Source organism: Hylobates moloch, unplaced genomic scaffold (assembly GCF_009828535.3).
Source record: "Hylobates moloch isolate HMO894 unplaced genomic scaffold, HMol_V3 SCAFFOLD_8, whole genome shotgun sequence".
NCBI classification, from domain to species: Eukaryota; Metazoa; Chordata; class Mammalia; order Primates; family Hylobatidae; genus Hylobates; species Hylobates moloch.
Window position 1 is genome coordinate 28053189 of NW_026652283.1, and position 25957 is coordinate 28079145.

Genomic DNA, 25957 nt, shown 5'->3' on the forward strand with positions numbered 1-25957 from the left:
TTACAGAGTGCTGATTGGTGCATTTACAAACATTTAGCTAGACACAGAACGCCAATTGGTGTGTTTACAATCCTTTAGCTAGACAGAAAAGTTCTCCAAGTCCCCACCCAATCCAGAAGCCCAGCTGGCTTCACCTCTTAACTTGTCATTTTTAAAATTAGGGTATGTCATGGACAACAGTGATTCTGAATTGTAATTTGAAATTGGTTAGACTCTTATTTATTGTACTTAGTAATTTTTTAATATTATGAATCCTCTAATCCTAAAGAATTCATAGTCATGGGTGAATTATCATAAGGGTGATAATTCACTTCAAAACCATCTCTAAGTTTAACTGATCATATACAATATTTTCTGAAACAAACATTCTAGTAAATGTAGTTTGCTATAACACTCATAGTTTTCAAGATTTCACATCAAGGATCCTAAGAACTAGTAGGCTTTCCATGATTACAGGAAAACTCTGCCCTCTTTAGTAAAGAGATGGCCAGAGGATCAATTTCATTGTGACAAGAAACAAGAGATTTAATTTAGATTGTGTAGTAACTGGTGTGTAAATATTCAGTAACCTTTCTTATCTATCAAAAGAGGCTAATGGTTAATCCTGTGTTTAACCACAGGATTTTTTGTGTTCTCCAAAGCACTTGGGTCAACAGTGTGTCATTCTTTTGAAAAATAAGTGGAAAACAGAAGGCACGGGATCTCTGGTTTAACTTTAATCAAGACTAAGTCAAAGGTATCTAGGGCCTATAAATTTATTTTACAGATTTTAGCTTTTCTATTATTGATCTGTAAACACGTCTTACATTAATTACTTCAGACTTTTCTCAGCATAATTGAAAATCCCATGTATTTGCTTTTTAGTTTTGTTTCTGTGGAGGCAGAAGAGTTTTTAATTACACAGGAACTTATTAATTTGTTTTCTTCTACTACTTTTATATGAGAAAGTCCTTCTCCATATGGTTAACTACCAATATTTTCCACCTTTAATGCCTTAGGAATACTAACTCCTTTATCAGCTATTTTGTGATGTGAAGAATAATTTTATACATTTTCTGAGTGATAATGCCAAATTAACCACACACAATAGTCTTAAATTTTCTAGGGCCCCTTCTAATCTATTTTCAATCACATAATATCTGATAGAGCAATTCTACCTTAACCATTTGGCCATTCTTTCCCCAAGAGATTTTCAGCTAGTGCAATTTACTTTACAGGATAAACTTTGGAGTTAATTTCCTCTTCATCCCTCCAGAAAAAAAATTCCATTGGGATTTAGTTAGAAAATATATTTTTAAATTAATTTGTGTTGAATTAATATGAGTGATAGATCTTTCAGTTTTGGAACATGGTACTTTTATCTATGCAAGTCTTTGTGTGTTTGTATGTATTCGTGTGGCCACACATACACCTTAATAAAGTTACATAGTTTGAACAATAAATCTCAAATTTTAGGGTTATACCTAGTTATCATATGGCTTTTATTACTAAATGTAATTGAAGTAACTTTTCCCTTATATCTTCTACATTTTACCGCTATGGTTTTAAGATTACGATAGCTATATAATTTGTATCTATTTTTTCTAATTTACAGTAGAAAATCTTAATATATAATACATTTTAATATTCAATTTTCCTTGTGTTCTTGGGATAAATCCTATTTGGTTCTGTCAAAAGTTCATCAAATAATCTGCTGAGGTCAAGCATTGACTTAACCCAGAGGTGGTTGAGAGTATACCACCCTGGCACAAGGGTTATTTTCAGTAGAAAGCAATTGAAAATGAAATGTAGACAGAAGAAAAACTCTCTCCCCTCCCACTGTCTCCACTAGGAAGGGCAGAACTATTCTTAATTAGAGACAAATCTCGACTCTTATCAGCCCAGAGACGGCACCAGAAGAATCTACATAACAAATCTTTCTAAAGTAACTTTTATTTTCTACAACTGTCCCCAATATATTCACCTTCCTACAATATGCCACCCCTAGAAGCTCAAAGTCCTTTGCCTTTAGAAGCTCAAAGTCCTTTTTCTTTATTTTGTCACTTCTCTTATTTATTGTTCTTTTGTTAAGATGTTATGTAAGCCCAAGTTCTAATCACCTCTGAGTTACTCACCACTGAATTTTCCCATATATGCATGATACATGTGTTAATAAAATTCAGTTTTTCTCTTTTTAATATGTCTTTTGTCAGTATCATTGCCAGAGTTCCAGAGAATGAAGCTAAGATGGTCTGAGAAAACAAACAAACAAAAAACAAAAAGCAAAAAAACTAAAAACAAACTTCTCTACACCAACTAAAGGAAAAATCTCTATCTCTACTACAACTACTGCTACTCTCAGTACTTCACCTCTCACACCAGATGTATGGGATTTTTCCCCCCACAACAACTGGGTATCTTACAATTCAGTTCCATTCTGACATTATCTACCTGGGATTAGCATGGACTGCACAGGTTAAGAGCTCAGTTTCACAAGACTGCCCTCACTCCCCACTTCAGATGCCAATTGCAAGTCCAGGTTGTCACATGTGCTACTGACTGCCCAGCAATAAATCAGAGGTTCCCACGATCCCCTCCTCAGGTTTGATAATTTACTAAAACAACTCGCAAAATTCAGGGAAATACTTTACTTGTGTTTACCTATTTATTACAAAGGATATAATTCAGGAACAGTCAAATGAAAGATGTATAGGGCAAGATATGGAGACTGGGCATAGAGCTTCAATGTTCTTTCTGGGTACACCATCCTCCCAGCAACCTCCGTGTGTTCACCAACTCAACTTTCTGAACTCTCCTTTGGGGTTTTATGAGGGCTTCATTACACAGACATGATCAATCACATAATTGGCAATTGCTGATTAGGTCAATTTCCAGTCCCTCTCCCCTACCCAGAGGTTGGGCTATAAGTTCTAAACTTCTGATCACAGGATTTGTTCCTCTGGATAGATGGATAGAAGAGAAATATTTTTTTCCTTTCCTATACCCCAGAGCTTGTAAACCTTATTTAGAGAAATTGAAATAGAGTCATAAAACTTTTGGGGAGAAGGAAATAGAAAATAGTATGTTTTATGAATTAATTCTAAGTAAAGAACAGATATACAGTTGATTAACATTATAAGTAATAACTGACATTGCTAATGTACTCTTCCTTCCCTGTCCCCTTCTTTATTTCTTTGTTTTTCCAATCTTTGTGTGCCCTTTCACCCATAGAAGAGGCAATAGGGAGACAGTCTAAACTTTTCCTCCAAGCAGTCCAATTTTAAGAGCAGGAATCAGAATAGATATTTCTAATCCAAATAAAACACAAGCTTGGTTTCTTAGTATTGATTAACATGCCTTCTCTTATTTAATTCTCAAAACAACCTCATGAGGCAGTGCATGGTAACAGGTGTTCTGTAAGGCAAGAAAGGTAGAAGTATACATCATTTTCATAGATACTGCGGTCTCCCCACAAGAAGCTGTGGTCTTCTTGGTGCTGAATTGTCTTAGGAACCAAGAAAGCTCAGTGCTCATTAACATTCTCCTAAATAGAAACACAAATATTCTTAATGCACTTACTTCTAGGATGGTATTGTAAATCTGAAGAATAAAAAAGACAGCAGTTTAGCAATTGGCTTTTTTACCCAGTCTGAGAGGGCCCTACCTGCATGGAGAGTGACACTTGTATCTGGGCCCTTCTTAGGAAGGCAAAGGCCAGCAAAAAGCCATACATCCTCTTTCTCTGGGCTTTTACTTCATTATGCATTGATATCCTTGATTAAGTAAACTGGGAATTCACAGACCATAGCGTGCATGGTGGTGGGGTGTTTCCTCTCACAAACTGTGTCTTAGAAAGATTTGAGATAATTCCCAAAGTCAATGAACTAGTATGTGGTAGAACTGAGATACGGACCCAGAACCATCAGATTTCAGAACTCTGGACTTCTATATCCCATGGTGTCCAGAAATGTTGGTTGACCACCCAAAATCCTTTTCCATTTCCCTTCTCTCTAGTCACCTTCTGGTCAGGCATGGCCATGTGACAATTCTGGCCAGAGATTTAAGTCAGCTACAGGATTCTTGGAAACATGTTTGCTTTCCTGATAGGGATAATCCTCCCTGTCCCTTCTTTCATCAATGTAATGATGAGAACTGAAATAGCCATTATGCAACCATTAGGAAAAGCCAAAATAATTGAAGTACCTTTAGTGCTGGTGGAGTTCAATTGTTGAACTAGCAGTGCGTCTGCATTTCTCTTTGAAAATAATGAGTTTAAATCACAGTAACAAGGCTTCTAACTACTACCAATTGATAAACTCATGTAATGCCTTTTGCTGTGATTATTTTACCTTATTAATTTTAAAGTCTTAATTTTCTTGTGTTTTTGTCTAAAACTGCTTCATTCATTCTTTATTTTTAGTATTTCTGAGCAATTTTAATCTAGGTATGATCCATGTAAGAAACGTTGTTGGACTTTGTTTTTAACTAAACCTGAGAAGATTTTATACCCTAATTTTAAATCTGGCACAAGTTTAACAGTAAATCTATTTCAACATCCTATAAGAAGAGACTAGTGTATGTCACATGTAAGCCACATACTGAATATGAAACAATCTAAACATGTTTCATCAGAGAAAAATCAGTAGCATAGTGATTCATGGGAAATCAGTTACCTATTAATTTTTTTCCTGGTCCAAATCCTTCGTAAACACGCAGATGACCATGACAGACCAAAGTTGTTGGCTTCATCGAGAAGTTAATAATATGAAGCTGAATGATGTGATTTAAAGGGGCTACTAACTTCCATTGGCAACTATGGCATAGATGAAACAAAGTCAGAAATTATTTCTAAACAGAATATATTGTTAGTTATTTTGCTCAGAAATTAATGCATCAATGCTATTGACCCCCAGTGAGCCTTATTTTTTGTGTCTGTTTCCTTATGGTTGTGAGAGAGAAAGATTTGTACTTTAAATTATATCAACTTTATTATCTAATACGTAATTTGCCAAAATTTGTAAAGTTCATACATTACGAATGGCTGACCAATTGTGTGTATTGTTTTAAATTCTGATTGAAAATTTATAAGATCTGAAGGACGTACATGTGCCAGAATTTGCCCCAAACTCCCACACATCATTTATTAAGTATCTACTATGTGCCCAAATATTTTACATACATTATATCAGCCTCCAACATTCTTTGTAGAGATTTGACTTTTCACTTTGCTAATACATGGTCTATTTTGTTGAGAAAGTACAATTTATAAACAAGAACATCCTTATATTGTTTTGTTTTGTTTCCATATTAAAGGCCACAGATTAGGGGTTACCTGAGAGTCTATTCTTTATGGAAAAAAGGTGAAGAATAATGTTTTAAGCAAATACCAAGTGTTGATGTCAGTCAAGCAATTTTTTCCACACACTTCTTCCATTATGATAATCATGTCTTCCTTACCCCATAGTAGTTCTGTGAGAATTTCTTGGGATCTGCGTGATCCCTTCTGGCTTGGTCAGAAGAACATCCTCACAAGGGACCAAGTGCTCTCTGTTTGAACTTTGGGAAAGTCTGGTTATTTTACTGCCCTTTGGAACTAAAAGAACAGGAAGCAGAGAAAATGAGAATAAAAGCAATTTTTGATAGGCTTCCTATATGCCTTTTCAGATCAAGGTAAACAGCTCTCTTCCCTAATTGTCCTGGGAAAACAAGTAATTATTAGGAGGTGGTTGGTTTCACTGAAAATTTTCTCCATCTTAAATATTCAAAAGGTATAGGAAACAAACACATCTCTCAGAATGATCTCTGACACAGCCCAGGGTCAATGGAAGATTATAGAACACAGCTATAGATAATACCTGTTAACTGCCTAATTCCTTGTGAAAGCAGTATTCTTAATATATTCTTCCAAGAGAAAACTTTCATATGATATAAATGCTTTATTACTTATTTAACTTTTTCCAAATATGCAGTATACACAGGTCTAGAAAAACATATTCTCAGCGATGCCTTTAGGTGTCAAGGGGGGGGAAACTAGCTTTCAGTTGTCTACATCAAGAATAAAAAAAACTCACTAATTACATGTTCTAAAGTTCAATCTGACAACTCTGAATTAAAGCGTTTACACTTATACTGCTAGAATCTAATAGTTGTGTAGTTTGTTTCCAAAACTTACTCTAATCTTTTATTATATCACTGCAAAGAAAATTCTAATCAGAGATAATAAATTGTCTAGAGCTAAACAGCCATCTGAGATTTAGAACCCAAATCTTCTGAGCCACAAGAATTACAGCTGCAGAAAACATTCTTTGTGGTATAAAATTGCAACCACAGACAAAAGTTATCTTGCAACCAACATATCTTAGCCATTTTCAGAAATCATATACAATTCAATCAAGTTATCCATTGAGCAGTTTCCCTTTTGGACCTGATCAAATCTTAGGTGACTTGATTTTCCTTTCAAACATATACTCATTTCCCCGCAGAAATATAATTTCTTTCAAAATGCTGTAAATGTTTGAAAATGTTCCTAAATAGAGTAATATTGATTTTTGTAGCCTTTACAAATTTATAAAATAAGCAAACATACCTAGGACTTTCAAGACAATATAGCTTATGCCAAATGCATCTTGTACAAGGGCATGGAATGTCACCCTCACCAGCGGTCCAGGACTCATGAAAGTCAATGAGTAAAGTCTTCTCCCATGTAATCCACCTAGGTTGAAAAGTAAACTCTAGTACAAAATAAGAATGAAAATTTTACAGCAGTTTCTATATTTTAGGCAGAGCAATTAATTTAACCCACAAGGTAGGAATTGATTCCATTCTGTAAAATGAGGAAACAGGACTCCAGAACGTAAGTGACTCACTCAATGTCACAAACTAGTGGGGTGGGAAGCTGAGATCTTCAACTTGGGTCCATGTATCCAGTATCCATCATTATCTACTATGTTGCAGTGCTTCCTGAAGGACAGTAGGTAGTAAATTATTTTATCTTTAAAATGACTGATGTGACCTTTTTCTCCTAGAAAAGTAACCTACTTATTAAAAATACCTCACCATGAAGATCTATGATGGAAAACATTTTTTACCTGAAAATTTATTATTTCCCTATAGTCAGTCTTTTATTGATTGCTTTGAGAACCTAAGTCAAAGATAGAAGGAAAATTATAATCATAATTCTAAAATGATTCAAAGGGCTGATTAAGCACGTGTGGAAAGAACCTGTGAGTTTCTTAGGATCAAACTCTTCTACATTAAGAATAATTCAGTATCATTTTTAAACATTTATTTAAATGTCACCTGCTCAGAAAGATATCTGCTTATTGTACTACATACAACTATGTGGCACCGACATCCCAGATACTTCTTTTCTCCTTTCTCACTTCATTTTTTCTTCCTTAGTTCTTCCATTTAAGATAGCATATATTTTGTCTTATTTTATCTTATTATGTGTTTTTTCCCTGCTAGAATATAAGCTTGATAAGAAAATTTTATTTTTTTCACTACTGAATCCTCAGAACCAACATGACTCAGTCTGTGGCCCATGGTAGGTTCTTCACAAATACTTGTAGGGATGAAAGGAGGGAGGGGATTAGAGCCAAGAAAGAGAAAAGAAGAAAAAGCATTCATTGGCATTTTAAAGTATACAATGGTGAAATACTATTTGAAGAATGACCTAATATTTATTTGTAGCAAATAGAAGTGAATGTAACTTTTAAATGAATTGCTACCTTTAACAGGGAGAAATATAGCATTTTACAGTAAAGAATGCTATACAACTTAAGTAAAGAATAATATTTCCACTACAGTCTTGCTGTTCTCCTGGATATAATCTGAAGGGACAGAACAATTCCACAAAGTTCAAGCTGACAATTTCAAAAATTAAAGAAATGCTAGGTTGGAAAATTACAGGGATTCCTCAGGTAATCTACAATGAAGTCAAGCACGGTTTTCAATAGGTAATCATGATAAAGGCAAGTTTCCCCAGAAAATGTGTCTCTCTGTATAATAATATAGTATATTATAGAAATAGTGCTATCAATTGGGAAGAAAAAGACTTTTTTTTAAAAAAAGGAAGCAGGTATAGAGTCACTTTACCATATGAGAAAATATATTTCAGCATGATTTTTTTTTAATTAATTTTTTTTTGCACACAAAAACAATAAACATTTTCTAATAATACATACAAACAAAAAGATGCGTATCAAACATATTAGGAAGGTTGCACATGGGAAGTCGGGGAATAGAAATGGGGGGTGGGAGTTAAAATAAATGAGAGAGGGACTTTATATGGATCAGTGATAATAACTCAATCCTCTATTTGACAAAGAAGAGGGAGAAGGAAGAGGAAGAAAAAGAAAGTGGGATAAAGGATCAGAAAGGGAGGAAAATAGAAAAAATTAGAGTATGACTCCAGGGTAGACCTGTTTTGTTGTCACTGAGTTGGTTGGTTAGTTTGTCTGTTGTATTTTTCATGTTTCGCCATGTGGGGGCTGGACGTGGTGGCTCACGCCTGTGGTCCCGGCACTCTGGGGGGCGAGGCGGGTTGATCACTTCGGGCTAGGAGTTCGAGATCAGCATGATTTTAAAAGTTTTTTTTTTTAATTAAAGATTCTGACCTCAGAATGGGGAATAAATTTTTAAGCATGAAAGCAATGAGATAAAAGTCAAAGACATGTATGGATACATTTAAACAACTAAATTAAAAAATTTTTACATTAACATAATAAACAACACAAAAGCAAATGACAATACTAAGAATAAGCTTAAGAATAAGTTAATGACAAAGGAAAGCATTAACAATAAACTTATGACAACATTAAGAATAAGCATTAAGAATAAACACAACAAAGGAAAAATATCTTTGTATCTAAAGCTCATAAAGCAATAAAAATAATAATACTCAAATTTAAAAAATGGACAAAAGATAATGGCAATTATTTTTTAAGAAATGATGCCGCATATCTACAACTATCTGATCTTTGACAAACCTGACAAAAACAAGAAATGGGGAAGGATTCCCTATTTAATAAATGGTGCTGGGAAAACTGGCTAGCCATATGTAGAAGGCTGAAACTGGATCCCTTCCTTACACCTTATACAAAAATTAATTCAAGATGGATTAAAGACTTAAATGTTAGACCTAAAGCCATTAAAATCCTACAAGAAAACCTAGGCAATACCATTCAGGACATAGGCATGGGCAAGGACTTCATGTCGAAAACACCAAAAGCAATGGCAACAAAAGCCAAAATGGACAAATGGGATCTAATTAAAGAGCTTCTGCACAGCAAAAGAAACTACCATCAGAGTGAACAGGCAACCTACAGAATGGGAAAAAATTTTTGCAACATACTCATCTGACAAAGGGCTAATATCCAGAATCTACAATGAACTCAAACAAATTTACAAGAAAAAAAACAAACAACCCCATCAACAAGTGGGCAAAGGACATGAACAGACACTTCTCAAAAGAAGACATTTATGCAGCCAAAAAAAAACATGAAGAAATGCTCATCATCACTGGCCATCAGAGAAATGCAAATCAAAACCACAGTGAGATACCATCTCACACCAGTTAGAATGGCCATCATTCAAAAGTCAGGAAACAACAGGTGCTGGAGAGGATGTGGAGAAATAGGAACACTTTTACACCGTTGGTGGGACTGTAAACTAGTTCAACCATTGTGGAAGTCAGTGTGGCGATTCCTCAGGGATCTAGAACTAGAAATACCATTTGACCCAGCCATCCCATTACTGGGTATATACCCAAAGGACTATAAATCATGCTGCTATAAAGACACATGCACACGTATGTTTATTGCGGCACTATTCACAATAGCAAAGAGTTGGAACCAACCCTAATGTCCAACAACGATAGACTGGATTAAGAAAATGTGGCACATATACACCATAGAATACTATGCAGCCATAAAAAATTATGAGTTCATGTCCTTTGTAGGGACATGGATGAAACTGGAAAACATCATTCTCAGTAAACTATCACAAGGACAAAATACCAAACACCACATGTTCTCACTCATAGGTGGGAATTGAACAATGAGAACTCATGGACACAGGAAGGGGAACATCACACTCCGGGGACTGTTGTGGGGTTGGGGGAGGGGGGAGGTACAGCATTAGGAGATATACCTAATGCTAAATGAGGAGTTAATGGGTGCAGCAAAACAACATGGCACATGGATACATATGTAACAAACCTGCACATTGTGCACATGTACCCTAAAACCTAAAGTATAATAATAAAAAAAATAAATAAATAAAAAGAAAAAAAAAGAATACACTGTAAAAAAAAAATTAAAAAAAAGTGTTTTGTTTTGTTTTGCAAAAAAAAAAAAAATAAATAAATAAGCTGAGTACAGTAGTACATGCCAGGTATTTGGGAGGCTGAACTAGGAGGATCTTTTGAGCCCAGGAGTTTGAGGCCAGCCTGAGCAAAATAGGGAGATACAGTCTTAAAACAAAACAAAAAAAAGCAAAAAAGAAATTATCTCCATTAATGATTATTTTTAAAGGAAAATTGCCTATTATATTGACATATTAGGTTCTGGGCACGGTGAAAGAAGATCCTAGGCACTGCTAATGGCAGTGAAAATTAAGTTAGCCTTTCTGAAGAGTAATTTAACTTCATGCAAAAAACAAACTCAGCAAAAATTCATGAAAAAGAAAATGTTCCGAGTCCCTAGGTGTTGACCTCATTTGGAAGTATACAGAAGGGAACAGATAGCAAGGTCTCTGCTCTCATGGAGCTTTCATTTTAGTCACGTAAATGAAGATGGTTTCATAGAGAGATCAAAGCTGCTGATGAAATGAAAGTCACTGATGAAATGAAAGCCAATGTAACAGACAATGACTGTGGGAAGGAATGGATGATGCTACTTTAGACTGAGAGGCCCTCTTTGAGGAGGTGACTATTCTCTTGTTCACTTGTTTATTAAGTGCCTTCTATGTGTTGGGCACTGTTCTAGGCACTGAGGCTTCTTGATACAAACAGGCAAAAATTCCAGCTTTCATGAAACTCATACTCAATAGGGAAGACACAGATAAGCCATAATCATGAAAAAATCATAATGTGTTAGATTCTAATCTTTTAACCCTGGACTTCAAACTTTTTGGCACGAGGGACTGGGTTCGTGGGAGACAATTTTTCCACAAACAATGGGAGGGATGGTTTGGGGATGAAACTGTTCCATCTCAGATCATCAGGCATTAGATTATCATAAGAAGCAGGCATCCTAGATCCTTTGCATGTGCAACTCACATTCCTATGAGAACCTAACGCTGCCACTGATCTAACAGGAGGCAGAGCTCAGGTGGTAATGCTTGCCCATTGTTCACCTCCTGCTGTGTGGCCCAGTTCCTAATAGGCCACGAGTTGGTACTGGTCTGCGGCCCGGGAGTTGGGGACCCCTGTGTTAGAAGATAATAAGTGCTCTAAGAAAAGGGAACTGAGAAGTCTGGAGGCAGGGGCGTGATGCAACTTACATCAGTCAAGGTTGGTCTCATTAAGAAGGTGACATTCCATCAAGAATTGAAGGACATGAGGCACAAGGATGAGAAGGAGCTCTTCAAAGTGCTGGGAATAGACAGACAATGGTCCTGAGGTGAGCATGAGAGGTATTGGGAACCCATGAGCTGATGGAGAGGGAGTCCTCCAGGGAGTGTGAATTTTATTCTAGCTGCAAGAAGCCCTGGAGCAGTTTTAATCAAGGGGGATGGAGGAGGTGATCTGATTCTAGGGGGAAAATGTGCCAAGCAGTTAGGCTAATTAATTGTGTCACTGTAGTCTAAATTAGATTGTACTCATAAAGAAAGATTCTTTAAGCAAACATTTTTGCTTTCTAACCCAGTGATTTAATTTCTCAGAGTTTATCCTAAGAAAACAACCCCACTCCTCAGAGCAGTTTCTCTGGCCTCTATGCACTTTGGAATCAAGCATAAATATATACCACACACATAGACAATGACATACACAAACTTTCTTTCTTTCCAGATTTCCTCATTAACTGAATTATTTCAATCACCTCCAACCTCCCTCCTTACTGCAAGCCAAAAAGCTTTCATTACACCTGTGCAAACAGGAGGAGGCAAGTTTGTTTTGTTAACAAAAACAGGTTTCTCTGTGCATGAAATAAAAAATGAGGGCTGGCATGTTTTCACCAGATCTTTTCAATCCTGCCACTTTAAAAGCTTTAATGTAATTTGCTTTATTTTTTCATTCACCTTCCTCCCCTGCTCTATTTTTAGCCATCTTCTGACTTGCTCTTTTACAATATATATTCTTCCAGCATTCTAGCATGGTTCCACTATGTTTGAAGAAGTTGAGCCCTCTTGCCTCCCCCCTCCGCCTCCCCCCCCCACCCCGCCCCACACACACCACAAACACACACACACAGACAGACACACACACACACTCAACCTTAAGTATATTTGCTTTCTCAATTCAAAGTACTTGAAAATGTTAAGGATTTTTTTTTTCTAATTCTGTGAAGAAAGCCAATGGTAGCTTGATGGGGATGGCATTGAATCTATAAACTACTTTGGGCAGTATGGCCATTTTCACAATATTGATTCTTCCTATCCATGAGCATGGAGTGTTTTTCCACTTGTTTGTGTCCTCTCCTATTTCCTTGAGCAGTGGTTTGTAGTTCTCCTTGAAGAGGTCCTTCACATCCCTTGTAAGTTGTATTCCTAGGTATTTTATTATCTTTATAGCAATTGTGAATGGGAGTTCACTCATGATTTGGCTGTCTGTTATTGGTGTATAGAAATGCTTTTGAAAAATAAGCCTGTATAGCCAAGACAATCCTAAGCAAAAAGAACAAAGCTGGAGGCATCACACTACCTGATTTCAAACTATACTGCAAGGCTACAGTAACCAAAACAGCATGGTACTGGTACCAAAACAGATATGTAGATCAATGGAACAGAAAAGAGGCCTCAGAAATAATGCCACACATCTACAACCATCTGATCTTTGACAAACCTGACAAAAACAAGCAATGAGGAAAGGATTCCCTATTTAATAAATGGCTTTGGGAAAACTGGCTAGCCATATGCAGAAAACTGAAACTGGACCCCTTCCTTACATCTTATACAAAAATTAACGCAAGATGGATTAAAGACTTAAACATAATACCTAAAACCATAAAAGCCCTAGAAGAAAACCTAGGCAATACCATTCAGGACATGGGCATGGGCAAAGGCTTCATGACTAAAACACCAAAAGCAATGGTGACAAAAGTCAAAATTGACAAATACGATCTAATTAAACTAAAAAGCTTCCATACAGCAAAAGAAACTCATCAGAGTGAACCAGCAACCTACAGAATGGGAGAAAATTTTTGCAATCCACCCATCTGACAAAGGGCTAATATCCAGAATCTGCAAGGAACTTAAACAAATTCACAAGAAAAAAACCAAATAATCCCATCCAAAAGTGGGCAAAGGATATGAACAGACACTTCTCAAAAGAAGACATTTATGTGGCCAACAAACATTTGAAAAAAAGCTCAACAGCACTACTCATTAGAGAAATGCAAATTAAAACCACAATAAGATACCATCTTACTCCAATTAGAATGGCGATTATTAAAAAGTCAGGAAACAACAGATGCTGGAGAGAATGTGGAAAAATAGAAACGCTTTTACACTGTTGGTAGGAGTGTAAATTAGTTCAACCATTGTAGAATACAGTGTCATGATTCCTCAAGGATCTAGAACCAGAAATACCTTTTGACCCAGCGATCCCATTCCTGGGTATATACCCAGAGGATTAGAAATCATTCGACTATAAAGACACATGCACATGTATGTTTATTACAGCACTCTTCACAATAGCAAACACTTGGAACCAACCCAAATGCCATCAATGATAGACTGGTTAAAGAAAATGTGGCACATATACACCATGTTATACTATACAGCCATAAAAAAGGATGAGTTTATGTCCAGGGACATGGATGAAGCTGGAAACCATAATTCTCAGCAAACTAACACAAGAACAGAAAACCAAACACCGCATGTTCTCACTCATAAGTGGGAGTTGAACAATAAGAACACATGGACACAGGGAGGGGAACATCACATACTGGGGCCTGTTGGGGGGTGGGGGGCTAGAGGAGGGATAGCATTAGGCGAAGTAACTAATGTAGATGTCGGGCTTATGGGTGCAGCAAACCACCACGGCACGTGTATACCTTTGTAACAAACCTGTATGTTCTGCACATGTAACCCAGAACTTAAAGTATAATAATAATAATAATAATAATAATAAAGAAAATGTTAAGAGTGTTTACCAGGGAAAAAGCATTCCTATTACATGGATCAACATTTTGGTAACATTATTACCAAGTCAGACTCGTTCCTGATCATAAGCTGCCTATATGGACCAAGCCTCCTAGCACAAAGTTTATATTCCAGGAAGGATTACCTGCCATCTTTCTCTTACTGTGTCTTTCTTCATAAATAATTAGAACTGAGTCTTGACACACAGGAGACCCCAGGAGTGACAGATGCTCAATGGTAAATTTTGCCATAATGCTTGGTGAAACTCTGAGCACCCAAGAACATTCCAGTCTTCCTCTATAATCCGGTGGATATGGTGGAGTGGGAAAAAAGCCTCTGGGCTTTTCTAGCTCTGCTTCAGAGCAACAACCTGCAATTCAGAACACACAGACACCAGGGACAAACATAAATAAAGCAAAGAAAAACCAGGTTCTATCACAAGACTGAAAAACCTAGGCTTGCAAGAAGAAAATTAAGACTTTGTTACTGTCAGTTACAAATTATTTTGCTAAAAAACCATTCTATTTAATGTGTCTTATTTTCTTGAAATGATATTATAGAATTTAAATCACAATTATTTTGAATTAATTTTAAATGAATTTTTAAAGTTTCTTAGAAAACAGTAGGTTGCATTCTCTATACCCAGCAGGTTTTCATTTTCTTCCTTCTTTGAGATGCAGCTGAAGACCTGTTCCGAAAAGCTTCACCGAATCAGCTGAACTTGCTGGGACAAATGATCACGTTCATTTGAGCTTGTGACTGAGGTCATGAAAAAGATAATTTGCTGGATATACTGAGATGTCTCACTTCTTCAGCTTGCTAAGTCCAAGGGCACCTTCGGACCTTTGGGATACCTGCTGCAGTTTGGATGCCAGTGTTTCCCTGGCCCGCTGACAAGGCCATCAGCTTCTCTTATGTCCTCAACAGGGCTTCGTCCTTAACTCTCTCTTCTTCCTTTATGTCTATTCCTTTGACAAAAACTTTCTGAGCAATTAAAAAATGAAATATTCTATGTTCATATTTTAATGTATGTTAGTGAATACATAATTATGCATGCTCCGCCCTAGAGAAATTAATACTGTAACTGAGGAGGAGGTATGTAAACATGCTTTTATTAACAGTAGAGGTGAAAAGTGGAATAAGGGAAATGAAATGCTACTAAAACTTAGGATTCTACTCCATTGTTTGGTTCTCTGTCATTTTTTTGTTAGTCCTCTTTTTTTTATCTGTATGGCTACAAGAATCTAATCAGATATTTACCGTTTTGATTTAATAGTAAACTAAATGATCTTTCAGTCTATAATCTTCCTTCACCATGCCCTACCATCTGGGAATGGTGTATAAAACAAAAAAAAAATCAAATTGCTTTCCTGCTGAAAGCAACTAAAGTAGTTCAGCTTGCAAGATCTTTCAGAGTCTGGCCTCAGCCTGTCTTTCTAATCTTTTTAGTTTTTCTCCCTGTCTATATGAATCCTCTGTGAAAGATCTGACCGGAAATCACACAGAGCCATGAATTACCAACAAGTCAAGACTTTTTATAAATGGGAGTAACAATTGAAAGAAACCATTGCTAAGATTCATTAATTCCCTAGTGTAAAAAGTAAGTAACAGGAGTGGGTGGGTGTTAAATACGGCATGGTCCTGACATTTTGTCTCCGAAAATAATCATAGAATAAAAACAAAGCAACACCTTTCTGTGTATAAAACTTTCAAAGTTCTTTGGCATGCATAACTGTTTCTGAACATATTTAAAAGAGATACATTTTCTTTACATTTTGACAATGTTCATTTTCTAATGGCCTGAATAAGATCATTCAAAAAATACATTAGATGGCACTGTCACCACCATTTATGGACCCTTATCTTGGGTCAGACCCTTCCTGTTATAAGGGCCTTACATGGATTAACCTATTTAGGCACTCAATGAATTCATTCATTTAACTCAGTCCATTGAAATCAATAGTTTATAGGATCTTAGACCCAAGTCTGCTCTCTCTCAATCCCAAGTCCAGATTTACTTTTAACCTAATTCTATGTATCCCCAGCTTTGACTCTTTGACTCATGATGCCAAACAAATGGTCTTGGGTCCACTCCTCATTCCTGGAAGATTTTAGCGGTCATTTTCTCCAACACTTTTCCTGTCATAATTCTTTCTGATTTCAACCACTATATTCATGATGATTCCAGTACTGAAGTTTCCCAGCTCCTCAGCTTTCCTCCAGTGATCTTGTCTTCCACCTGACCTCAGCCATTTATCCTTATGGTCAGCCCCTAGACACTTGATCAACAGCAATAACTCCAAGCCTTCTGTAATCTCAGTTTCAGGAACCACTTTCTCCAACCACAACCTTCCATCTTTTCAGTCTCCCTTAATACTCCTTCCACCTTTTGGGACTCATAATTTACCTATCCTACCACCTTATTTTTGTCCCAAACAAATCTCTCATTCTTATTTCACTCCTTACCCATCCTAAATTCCAATGATCCATCATGTTAACCACTTCTTCACATGCACTCTGAATTCCCTTATATCCTTCACATACTTGGGAACAGTCCACTTTGATTAAATCTATACTCTACCTACTCTGCATCTACCTCAGTGTATCCAGAGGAAAACATACAACTAAGCTAATTGGGAGCATTTTGCGCTCTCTCAATTTATGATCATTCATCTCAGGGGGCCTTTATGCTACCCAGCAATCCTACTATATCTTTCTATTCACTATGTAATTTTCTAGAGAAATATTTCATCCTTTTATTCCCTTAAAAATCAAACTTTCTTGAACAACCCCTTCTTTTTTCACCTGCTAAGAAAAAGAAGCAATCAGAAGAAAAATTCCACAAGCTCCGATCCTCATCTATACCCATACACCTCATACCTGCATTGGTGCCTCAAGATCCTGCCTTCCATCCATTAAATATAGATGATGTGTACTTTGCTCCTATCTAAAACCATCCCCTCCTTTTGGGCACTAGACCTCATCTTCTTTCTTTGACTCAAAGTCATCACTCTTGCAATTTTACCTTCTATATCTTACATTTTCTTTAAACTCTTCCTAGTTGTTTACTGGGGTTGAATGTATTGGGGAAGACGTGGGCAACAAAAGAAAGACTGATCATTTGGAAACCAAAAGTGATAATAAAATAGAACTTCCATCTTCCTACAAGTCTATTAGAGATTTCAAATCCTCCAGCTGCTGTTAGTTTTGACTAAAAATCAAAATCCTATTTTATCAAACAGACAGTGTTTGGCAACTGTGGAATAATGAAGAGAAATACTAACGCTGATGCTAGCTTGGTCATCTCATACCCAGAGTCTTTACCTAGGCAAGATACTAGCATATAGAAGGACTTTTGTTCAGATTCAGAGCTTAAAATAATTCTATGTAATTCTCCAATATTCAAGCACTTGTTCACAACCACAAGACTTTTTTAAAAAATCTGCAACAGGTCTAGCTTTGGGGTAGAAATGATCTCCAGCAATCATAATAACAACTCTCCCCACTTTCAGCTAAAACTACCAACCAGAAGGAAAACACAGAGGTTATAGTGTTCCACAGAGAGTTTAGCAAAGCTAGACAGACAATGCTTTTTGCCAAATTCTGGCTGAAAGTATTAATGGGATAATGTGAACATTTATTACCTGGCCAAGATGCACTGTCTGGTGAAGGTGTGGGTGGTGGCCATTGTTGTTTTAAGGTTTTGCATTTATTATTTGTCTGAAGTGAAGCAGGACCTGTATTTGGGGAGAACATGTTAAAAATAAAGATGAAAGCCTGAGAACAAAAAGTAGTCAGCACCAAAGCAGCCACTATCAAAAGAAACAAAAAAGAAACAAATCCAGGACTAAAGCAGCCTAAGGAAAAGTCAGTTTTACTCTAACTCTACACACGGGAGAACTTATTTGGCAGAATCTTGCATTTTAGTGTGTTTAGTAACTAAATGAAATTCTACTCTATGGTTTTCTCTTTCATGCTAATTTATACCACACTCACTGTTCCCAAACCCACTCTAAAGAAAGAGGGTATTGTTTCAATAACATCTGAAAACAATTTACCATTGATTTTTGATTGGATCCAGTCCAAGAAGATCATCACTCTGGCAAATATACCCGGCTTCCATTCCTGGACACAGCCAGCTCCCCAGCTGACAATGCCATAGAGGACAAAGGGACCATTTTCATGTCTACATACTAGTGGCCCACCAGAGTCTCCCTGAAACACCAAGAAAACATGTTTTAGAAAACTGCTTTAATCTGAAGCTCTTGCTTTCAAGTTTTAGAACAAGAATGACCAATAATGTATTTGTAATGTATTTAATTTCTTAAAGATTTGTTTTGTCAATTTCCATCTTTACATACTATCTATTCACTGTTTTGCAAAAGAAAACAAAACTTATGAACGATCAGATGGTAATTTGATTCCGGGGTGAAGATAAAGCTTAGTTCACATAAGAAAACAATTACTAAATCTTCCCAGCTCCATCGGAGGGAGATAGTCTTTATATCAATTAGCAAAACTGTAATATTTAAGATTTCAAGCATCTTTTTAAAATAAAAATTTAACTAGAAAACTGCACAGTGGCTCAAATGGATCCATCGCAAGAAATGTGCTGCCTGTTTTTTTTTTTTTTTTTTTTTTTTTTTTAAGGAAATTGGGTTAGGGTCATTGGGTGGTAACCTCTATATGTAGTGTTTTCCCTATCACTGGTCACTCTTGACACAATCTAATCAGGTCAAAGAGTAGAGTTATGACATACACAGAGAAACTAGGGTGTTGGTGGTGAGGTGAAGAAAAGTTAAAGGCTGACTTAAATCTATTAAAATGTATTCACTCTAATTCTAGTATTCCAATTTTATTTTGGCTTACCTGCAGATACCAAAGTTACACAATTTCAAAGACTTTAAGGGCCAAACTAATTTAACTTACTAGGATATTAGATGTGAAAAGTTACAACTAGAGAAATAAGTCACCTGTCCCATTTCACACACATAGGTAGTAGCAGCAGTAAAATCTGAGCCCATGTCATCTGCCAAAGTTCAGTGCTATTTCCCTTCCACCAAATTGATAAAGGTTCATTAATGGAACTACCTTAAACTGCTCTAGTATCTGGCTTACACAATTACTGAATTCAAGGAAAGACACATGGAAATTTAACTCATAGTTAATGTTTTTCACTCTTTTAGATAGGGCTACTTTGGTCATGATTAAACACATTTCAAAAGGCAGAAAATACTACCCACAAGCACTAAGAAGCTCGCGTAGATGGAAGCGTCTCTCTTTAATATTCCTCTCAATATTCGCATTGTTTAAATTGACAAATTATAAGCAGAAAGAGATTTTGAAGAAAACAAACAGTGGTATTGTTATTAAGGGAACCAAAATATGTACATCACACACATGTATCTATTAATTAGCACTAACTAATAAATATGTGTCTCTTGAGGTTCAATGTGAAAATCAATGGCAGCACCCAATACATGCCCTTGTTTATGTCTCTTTCTATTTATAACATGTGCCCCATTTGAGAGTAAGCACTGCATCTGATTTAACTTTGTATCCTAGGAAACCTACCACAATACCCAGCACATAATACATGCTAAATAAATGTTTGCTTAATTTACAGTGAAATTTTATAAACTAGATGTATCAAAGCAAGCCTTAATACATAGGATTTTCATTTTTTTAGGGTAGGCTTTCCAATTTTTAATCAGGTCTTTTGCATGAAGTGGATGGACACAAATGTATTTAGAACCAAACTAAGTCCTTTGTCTTCTTGTAAGATAAATTGTGTACATATTTGATGGCACATAAATTGATGGTACATATTTGAAATATCTATTTTATATAAAGAATTTAACAGAAGAAACCTTAAGTTGGGAAAAAAGAGATACAGTCACTAGTCTGTAATGTAGAATAATTAACCTTTCCTCTGGGCCTAATTTTTTCACATAACAATTATACTTAAGACCCCCTTCCAGTTGGACTGTGGTCTGATGTAATCAGTCAAGTGTTTTATTTTAAATCATTGATTTTTTTTCAGTACCAACGCATAGCTAATACATAATTTTTCAGGCAATTACAAACATTCCTTGATACAGGGAACCTGTCTAATTTATCTCTTTTTGCCAGTGCCTATCATATGGTCTATCATATAGTAAATGTTCAGCAAACAAATGATTTTTTTTTTTTTTTTTTTTTTTGGTGAGATGGAGTCGTGCTCTGTTGCCCAGGCTGGAGTGCAGTGGTGCGATCTCAGCTCACTGCAAGCTCCACCTCCCGGGTTCAAGCGATTCTCCTGCCTCACCCTCCCGAGTAGCTGGGACTACAGGTGCATGCCCCCACAAGCCCGGCTAATTTTTTGTGTTTTTAGTAGAGACAGGGTTTCACAAAGTTGGCCAGGATGGTCTCGATCTCCTGACCTCATTATCTACCCACCTCAGCCTCCCAAAATGCAGGGATTACAGGCGTGAGCCACCGCACCTGGCCACAAATGAATATTTTTTATTAAAAAATTATTCAATGACTACTGTGAGCCAAACATACCAAGTAAAACAGAGTATAAACAAATAAGATGGTAATAGTAGCTATAAAGGAAAAACTCAGAGTGAATGGTAGAGAATAAAAGTAGGTATATGTGTGCTTACATATGCATGTATGTGTATGCAGTTTCAATAACATTTGAGCTGATACATAAAGGATGAGAAGGAGCCAGCTTTCCAAAAACCTGGAGGAACAACATTTTATGCAAAAGATGTATCTGGGCTAAGGCTCTAAGGCAGGCAAGACATGGCCAGTTGGAAGGTTAGAAGGCAATCAGTGTGGCTGAGGACATATATTATTCTGTGAAGATAGAGATCTATGGCTTTGTAGATGAAAGGAAATTAGAAAAAATACCAACAGCATTCTTCACAGAAATAGAAAAAAAAAAATCACAAAATGTTTATGGAACCACAGAAGACTCAGAATAGCCAAGCCATCCTGGGCAAAAAGAACAGAATTGGAAGGATCACATTACCTGACTTCAAATTATACTACAAAGCTATAGTAACCAAAACAGCACAGTACTGGCAAAAAACAGACTCATAGAACAATGGAACAGAATAGAAAACCCAGAAAAAAAATCCATACATCTACATTGAAGTCATTTTTGACAAAGTGCAAAAAAAAAAAATACACTGGGGAAAGGACAGTCACTTTGATAAATGGTGCTGGGAAAATTGGATGTCCTTATACAGAAGAATGAAATTAGATCTCTATTTCTCACTATTTGCAAAAGTCAAATCAAAATGGATTAAAAACTAAAATTTAAGACCTCAAACTATGAAATTAATAAAAAAAATTGAAGAAACTTTCCAGGATACTGGACTGGACAAAGATTTCTTTAGTAATACCCTACAAGCACAGGTAACCAAAGCAAAAATGGACAAATAAGATCATATCATGTTAAAAATCTGCACTGCAAAGGAAACAAAGCCAAGAGACAACTCAGAGAATGGGAAAAAATTTCTGCAAAGTACCCATCTAATGAGAGATTAATAACCAGAATATTTAAGGAGCTCAAATAACTCTATAGAAAAAATCTAAGTCTGATTTTAAAAATGGACAAAAGATCTGAATAGACATTTCTCAAAAGAAGACATACAAATGGCAAACATATATGAAAAGGTGCTCAACATCATTGATCAGAGAAATGCAGATCAAAACTACAACGAGATATCATCTCACCCTAGTTAAAATGGCTTTTATCCAAAAGACAGGCAATGACAAATGCTTACAGGGATGTGGAGAAAAAGGGAACCCATGTACATTATTGATGAGAATGTCAATTAGTACAACCACTATACAGAATAGTATGGACATTCCTCAAAAAAATAATAGAAATACCATTGACCTAGCAATCCCACTCCTAGGTATATACCCAAAAGAAAGGAAATCAAGATATTGAAAAGTTATCTGCACTCCCATGTCTACTGCAACACTATTCACAATGGCCAAGATTTGGAAGCAGCCTAAGTATCCATCAACAGATGAATGGATAAAGAAAATGTGGTGCGTATACACAATGGAGTACTACTCAGCCATACAAAAGAATGAAATGCTACCATTTGCAACAATGTAGATGGAGCTGGAGGTCATTATGTGAAGTTAAATAAGCCAGGCACAGAGAGACAAACTTCCCCTGTTGTCATTTATTTGTAGGAGCTAAAAATCAAAACAACGTAACTCATGGGGATAGAGTACAGAAGGATGATTACCAGAGACTGGGAAGTGTAATGGGTGAGTATAGGGGAAGTGGGAATAATTAATGGGTACAAAAAAATAGAATGAAAAAGATATAGTATTTGATAGCACAACAGGGTAACTACAGTCAATAATAATTGTGTGTTTAAAAATCACCAAAACAATATGATTGGATTGTTTGTAACACAAATTATAAATGCTCAAAGTGATGGAGACCCCATTTACCCTGATGTGATTATTCCTCGTATGCCTGTACTAAAATCTCATGTCCCCCATAAATATACACACCTACTATATACCCACAAAATTAAAAATTAAAAAAGAACTTAGAATAAAAAATCTGAAATCCAGTTAGCAAAGAACAACAGGATACTACACTGCATATCTGAAAACCCCATGTCTCTGCATTCCAATATTGTTATTCCCACCTTCCTGGATGAGAAAGCACATTATCAAGTCTATTACCTTGAAGTATACACAGGAGAATAAAAATCAATTACCTGATAGAAGTATTAGAGACTATTTTATCAAAGCAATTTTCTAAAGTCACCCTTTTAGTAATTCAGTGTTCTTTGTAATAAAAAGCTAGCCATATTTATTAAAATCTCAACTTCTAGTTTTCCTCCCATATATGGGCAGTACATTTGGTCATGCTGCAGCCAAAGTGACAGTTGTATATAACTGAAAAGATAAGTGCCAACTGAGATCGTGATATTTAGGTCACCTGTGACATGGACCTTTCTAAGACCCTCTGTAGTTCTTTTCTTTCCACACAAAATAAGCTCACCCTGTAATGTTGGATGCTGTCAAATATGTAAAAGACAACATAATTAGTTGTGATTTTCTTGTTGAAGAAAGAAAAGCCATATCCCTCAAATCCCAAAATAGACTGAGGGGAAGAATGAACACATTAATTCAGAGTACTTTTGTGATTTTTGTCAGATAACATTTATGTACTATAGCAGACAGCAGGAGTGCACTTTCCGTATTCCTCACATCTTCCAGCCCATGTCCTGGCTCTGTGCCTGGGGTCTTCCCCACAATCCACTACACTCACAAGGCAACCCTAAAGTATGGGAAATGCAGAGGGATTAACAGCCCTTTCCCACAGCAGCCCTCAAACTATGGCTCCAGGGAAGGTAGTACATAAATATCCCAGCTCCCTCGCCCCTCAGATGGATACATTCACCACGTGTATTTAGCATCACTGCCCTGAGTTTCCTGCAGGATTAAGCTTTAAGCCCTCACTATGGCAGATGGCTTAAAAATGCATCCTAGATTGGCTGCCTTCCCTTCCCTGTACCATCTCCTCCCTTTCCTACCAGTGGTATCTATGAGTCCTAAAACAGACTATTGCACCTGAATCCTTATCTCAGGGTCTGCTTCTGGGGAATGCAAATAAAGATATGCAAAATTCAAACAGAATTTAAGCAAGGCTTGACATTATAAAAGGAAGGGGTTAAGGACAATAAACTTATTTCAGTGTTAAAGGGGACTTCATTCCCTCTCTCATATTTTCACATGGAAGGACGTCCACCTAGATTAATGCCCAGTTGTGCCTCCCTCATGGAGGTGAAATCCATTGCTGCATGTTTCTTGACAGAGTGGTGGGAAAAACTATCAAAGAGCTGCAGAAACAAGATTCATTCTTTCTTTCCTCTCTACACCAGTGGGAGTGATAAGTCTGGAGAATTTGGGCTGCCCTATGGACCCAAACTTTCCCTTACCTGGGTAGCCCCAAATCCAAACCAGGGATTGGAGGTGGGCACATGGAGTGTTAGAAACTCTTAGGTTGTATGTATATCTAAAGTCACATTCTTCCACTGACTTTGTGAACGTTAAAGCTGGCATTCTACAATCTGTTCATTCGTATTCTGTCTTTTTCTTAGTTAATTATGAACTTGCCAATATCAAGCTTGTACAACAGACATCTTTGTGATTATTTTAATTTGTGGTGGAAAATTGAGTGAGAGTACAGAGATTAATGATAATTTAAAACAATAAAACTTTTAAGTCATAAGTAGGACACATAAGTTTAGAACCTTTGTTTTTCCTTTTCCCAAAGCCTTAATTATACCTGAACACATCTTCCCTTGCTCAGGCCTGCCTAGAAGTTCTGCCATTTCCTACCTTCTCACCAGCTCCTCTATGAACCCACCGGCTTTTCTCTCTGTATAGCTGCTTCTGGCCACTCTCTGACATCTCAGCAAATTCGGATTAATTAACTTATTACTTCTGTTGCCCCACTGGTCTTCATGCAGGGATATGATATTGAAGCACGTGAGAAGTTGGTGATTTCAGCAGTCGTTTCTCCTGTCTATAGAAACTCTCCAGCAGACGGCAATTTTCCACCTTCCTGTATAAAACCAGAATCCTCTCACCTGACAGAAATCTTTCTCTCCAGAAGCTGCAAAGCCAGCACAGATCATCTTCTCTGTGATCCCTCCTGGATGGGCAGAATAGTAAGTGTGTTCACAGACCTCTCTTTCTAACACATGCACCTGAATCTGCTGTAGGCGACTTGCTGGGCCACCATCTAATGAAGAAACATTCAGAGAGAGCTCGATGATGAAGTAAGCAGAAAGCGTTGTTAGAAATGTATTTAAGTTTAGACATAGCTCCGTACCAACATAGCTGAAGACATTCACTTTGGCCTGAGCTGACGTAGAATTCTGAATTTAAAAAATACAAGTGTTTCATGTAACATGTCTTCATTTCCCACTTTGGCATTTTTATAAAGAGAGGCCACTGGCAGGAGAATAAAACCAGAAACACTCTTTTTCTAGCTTATTTTCAATTAAATGTTAGTGTATCAAATATTTCTGCATAAGAATTCAGGAAGAAAAATTCAGCATGATATGAATAGGTGTCACAAATAACTTATACAATTATAAATATATATGGTTATATATTTATATACATAAATATATAATTGCTTACAAATAATATGCTTATATGATTTCGTGATATAAACAAAAATCATAATCCTGTTTTTCATCTACTGTCATTGAAGCCTAATCACATCTCCAATTAAAGATAACACTGAATAATTTCTTTTCATATTTGATCCTTAGGCAGGCCTGTGTTAACATGTATTTTGCATGACTCATCCTATCATTTTAGATTTATGACCAATTTCTTTTAAGTTTAATAGTTTATAGCCCTATACCTTTTGGGGCAATATTAATAACAAGTACTTTACATTTATAGAGTATCTTAATATTTATAAACAGTTTTATTCCAGCCTAATAATACAACAACATTTTTCATATGTGAGATCAGGTTAATCACACTGATCTCACATATGAAAAAGCCAGACCTCTGAAAATTTGATCTCTCAGCTCTTATGGGACAGAACTAGGAGCAAGCCTAAGTTCAACTCTAAATCTTGCATTCTTCTTAATATACTAAAACTCCTCTTCTCGGG

General features: G+C 36.4%; 1 protein-coding gene across 1 annotated transcript in view; it reads right to left on the reverse strand.

Annotated features, from left to right (window-relative positions):
• Positions 1–2630: 2630 nt before the first annotated feature.
• Positions 2631–25957, reverse strand: part of OVCH1 (ovochymase 1) — a 61950-nt gene continuing 38623 nt past the window's right edge. Inside the window, exons 19-26 of the mRNA XM_058442829.1 lie at positions 24912–25066; positions 18345–18501; positions 17931–18023; positions 14432–14656; positions 6566–6691; positions 5437–5572; positions 4653–4792; positions 2631–3523 (exon numbers count right to left, since the gene is read on the reverse strand). Coding sequence (XP_058298812.1) covers positions 3513–3523; positions 4653–4792; positions 5437–5572; positions 6566–6691; positions 14432–14656; positions 17931–18023; positions 18345–18501; positions 24912–25066 — 1043 coding nt within the window. The 3' untranslated portion in view covers positions 2631–3512. The remainder of the gene's footprint in view (positions 3524–4652; positions 4793–5436; positions 5573–6565; positions 6692–14431; positions 14657–17930; positions 18024–18344; positions 18502–24911; positions 25067–25957) is intronic.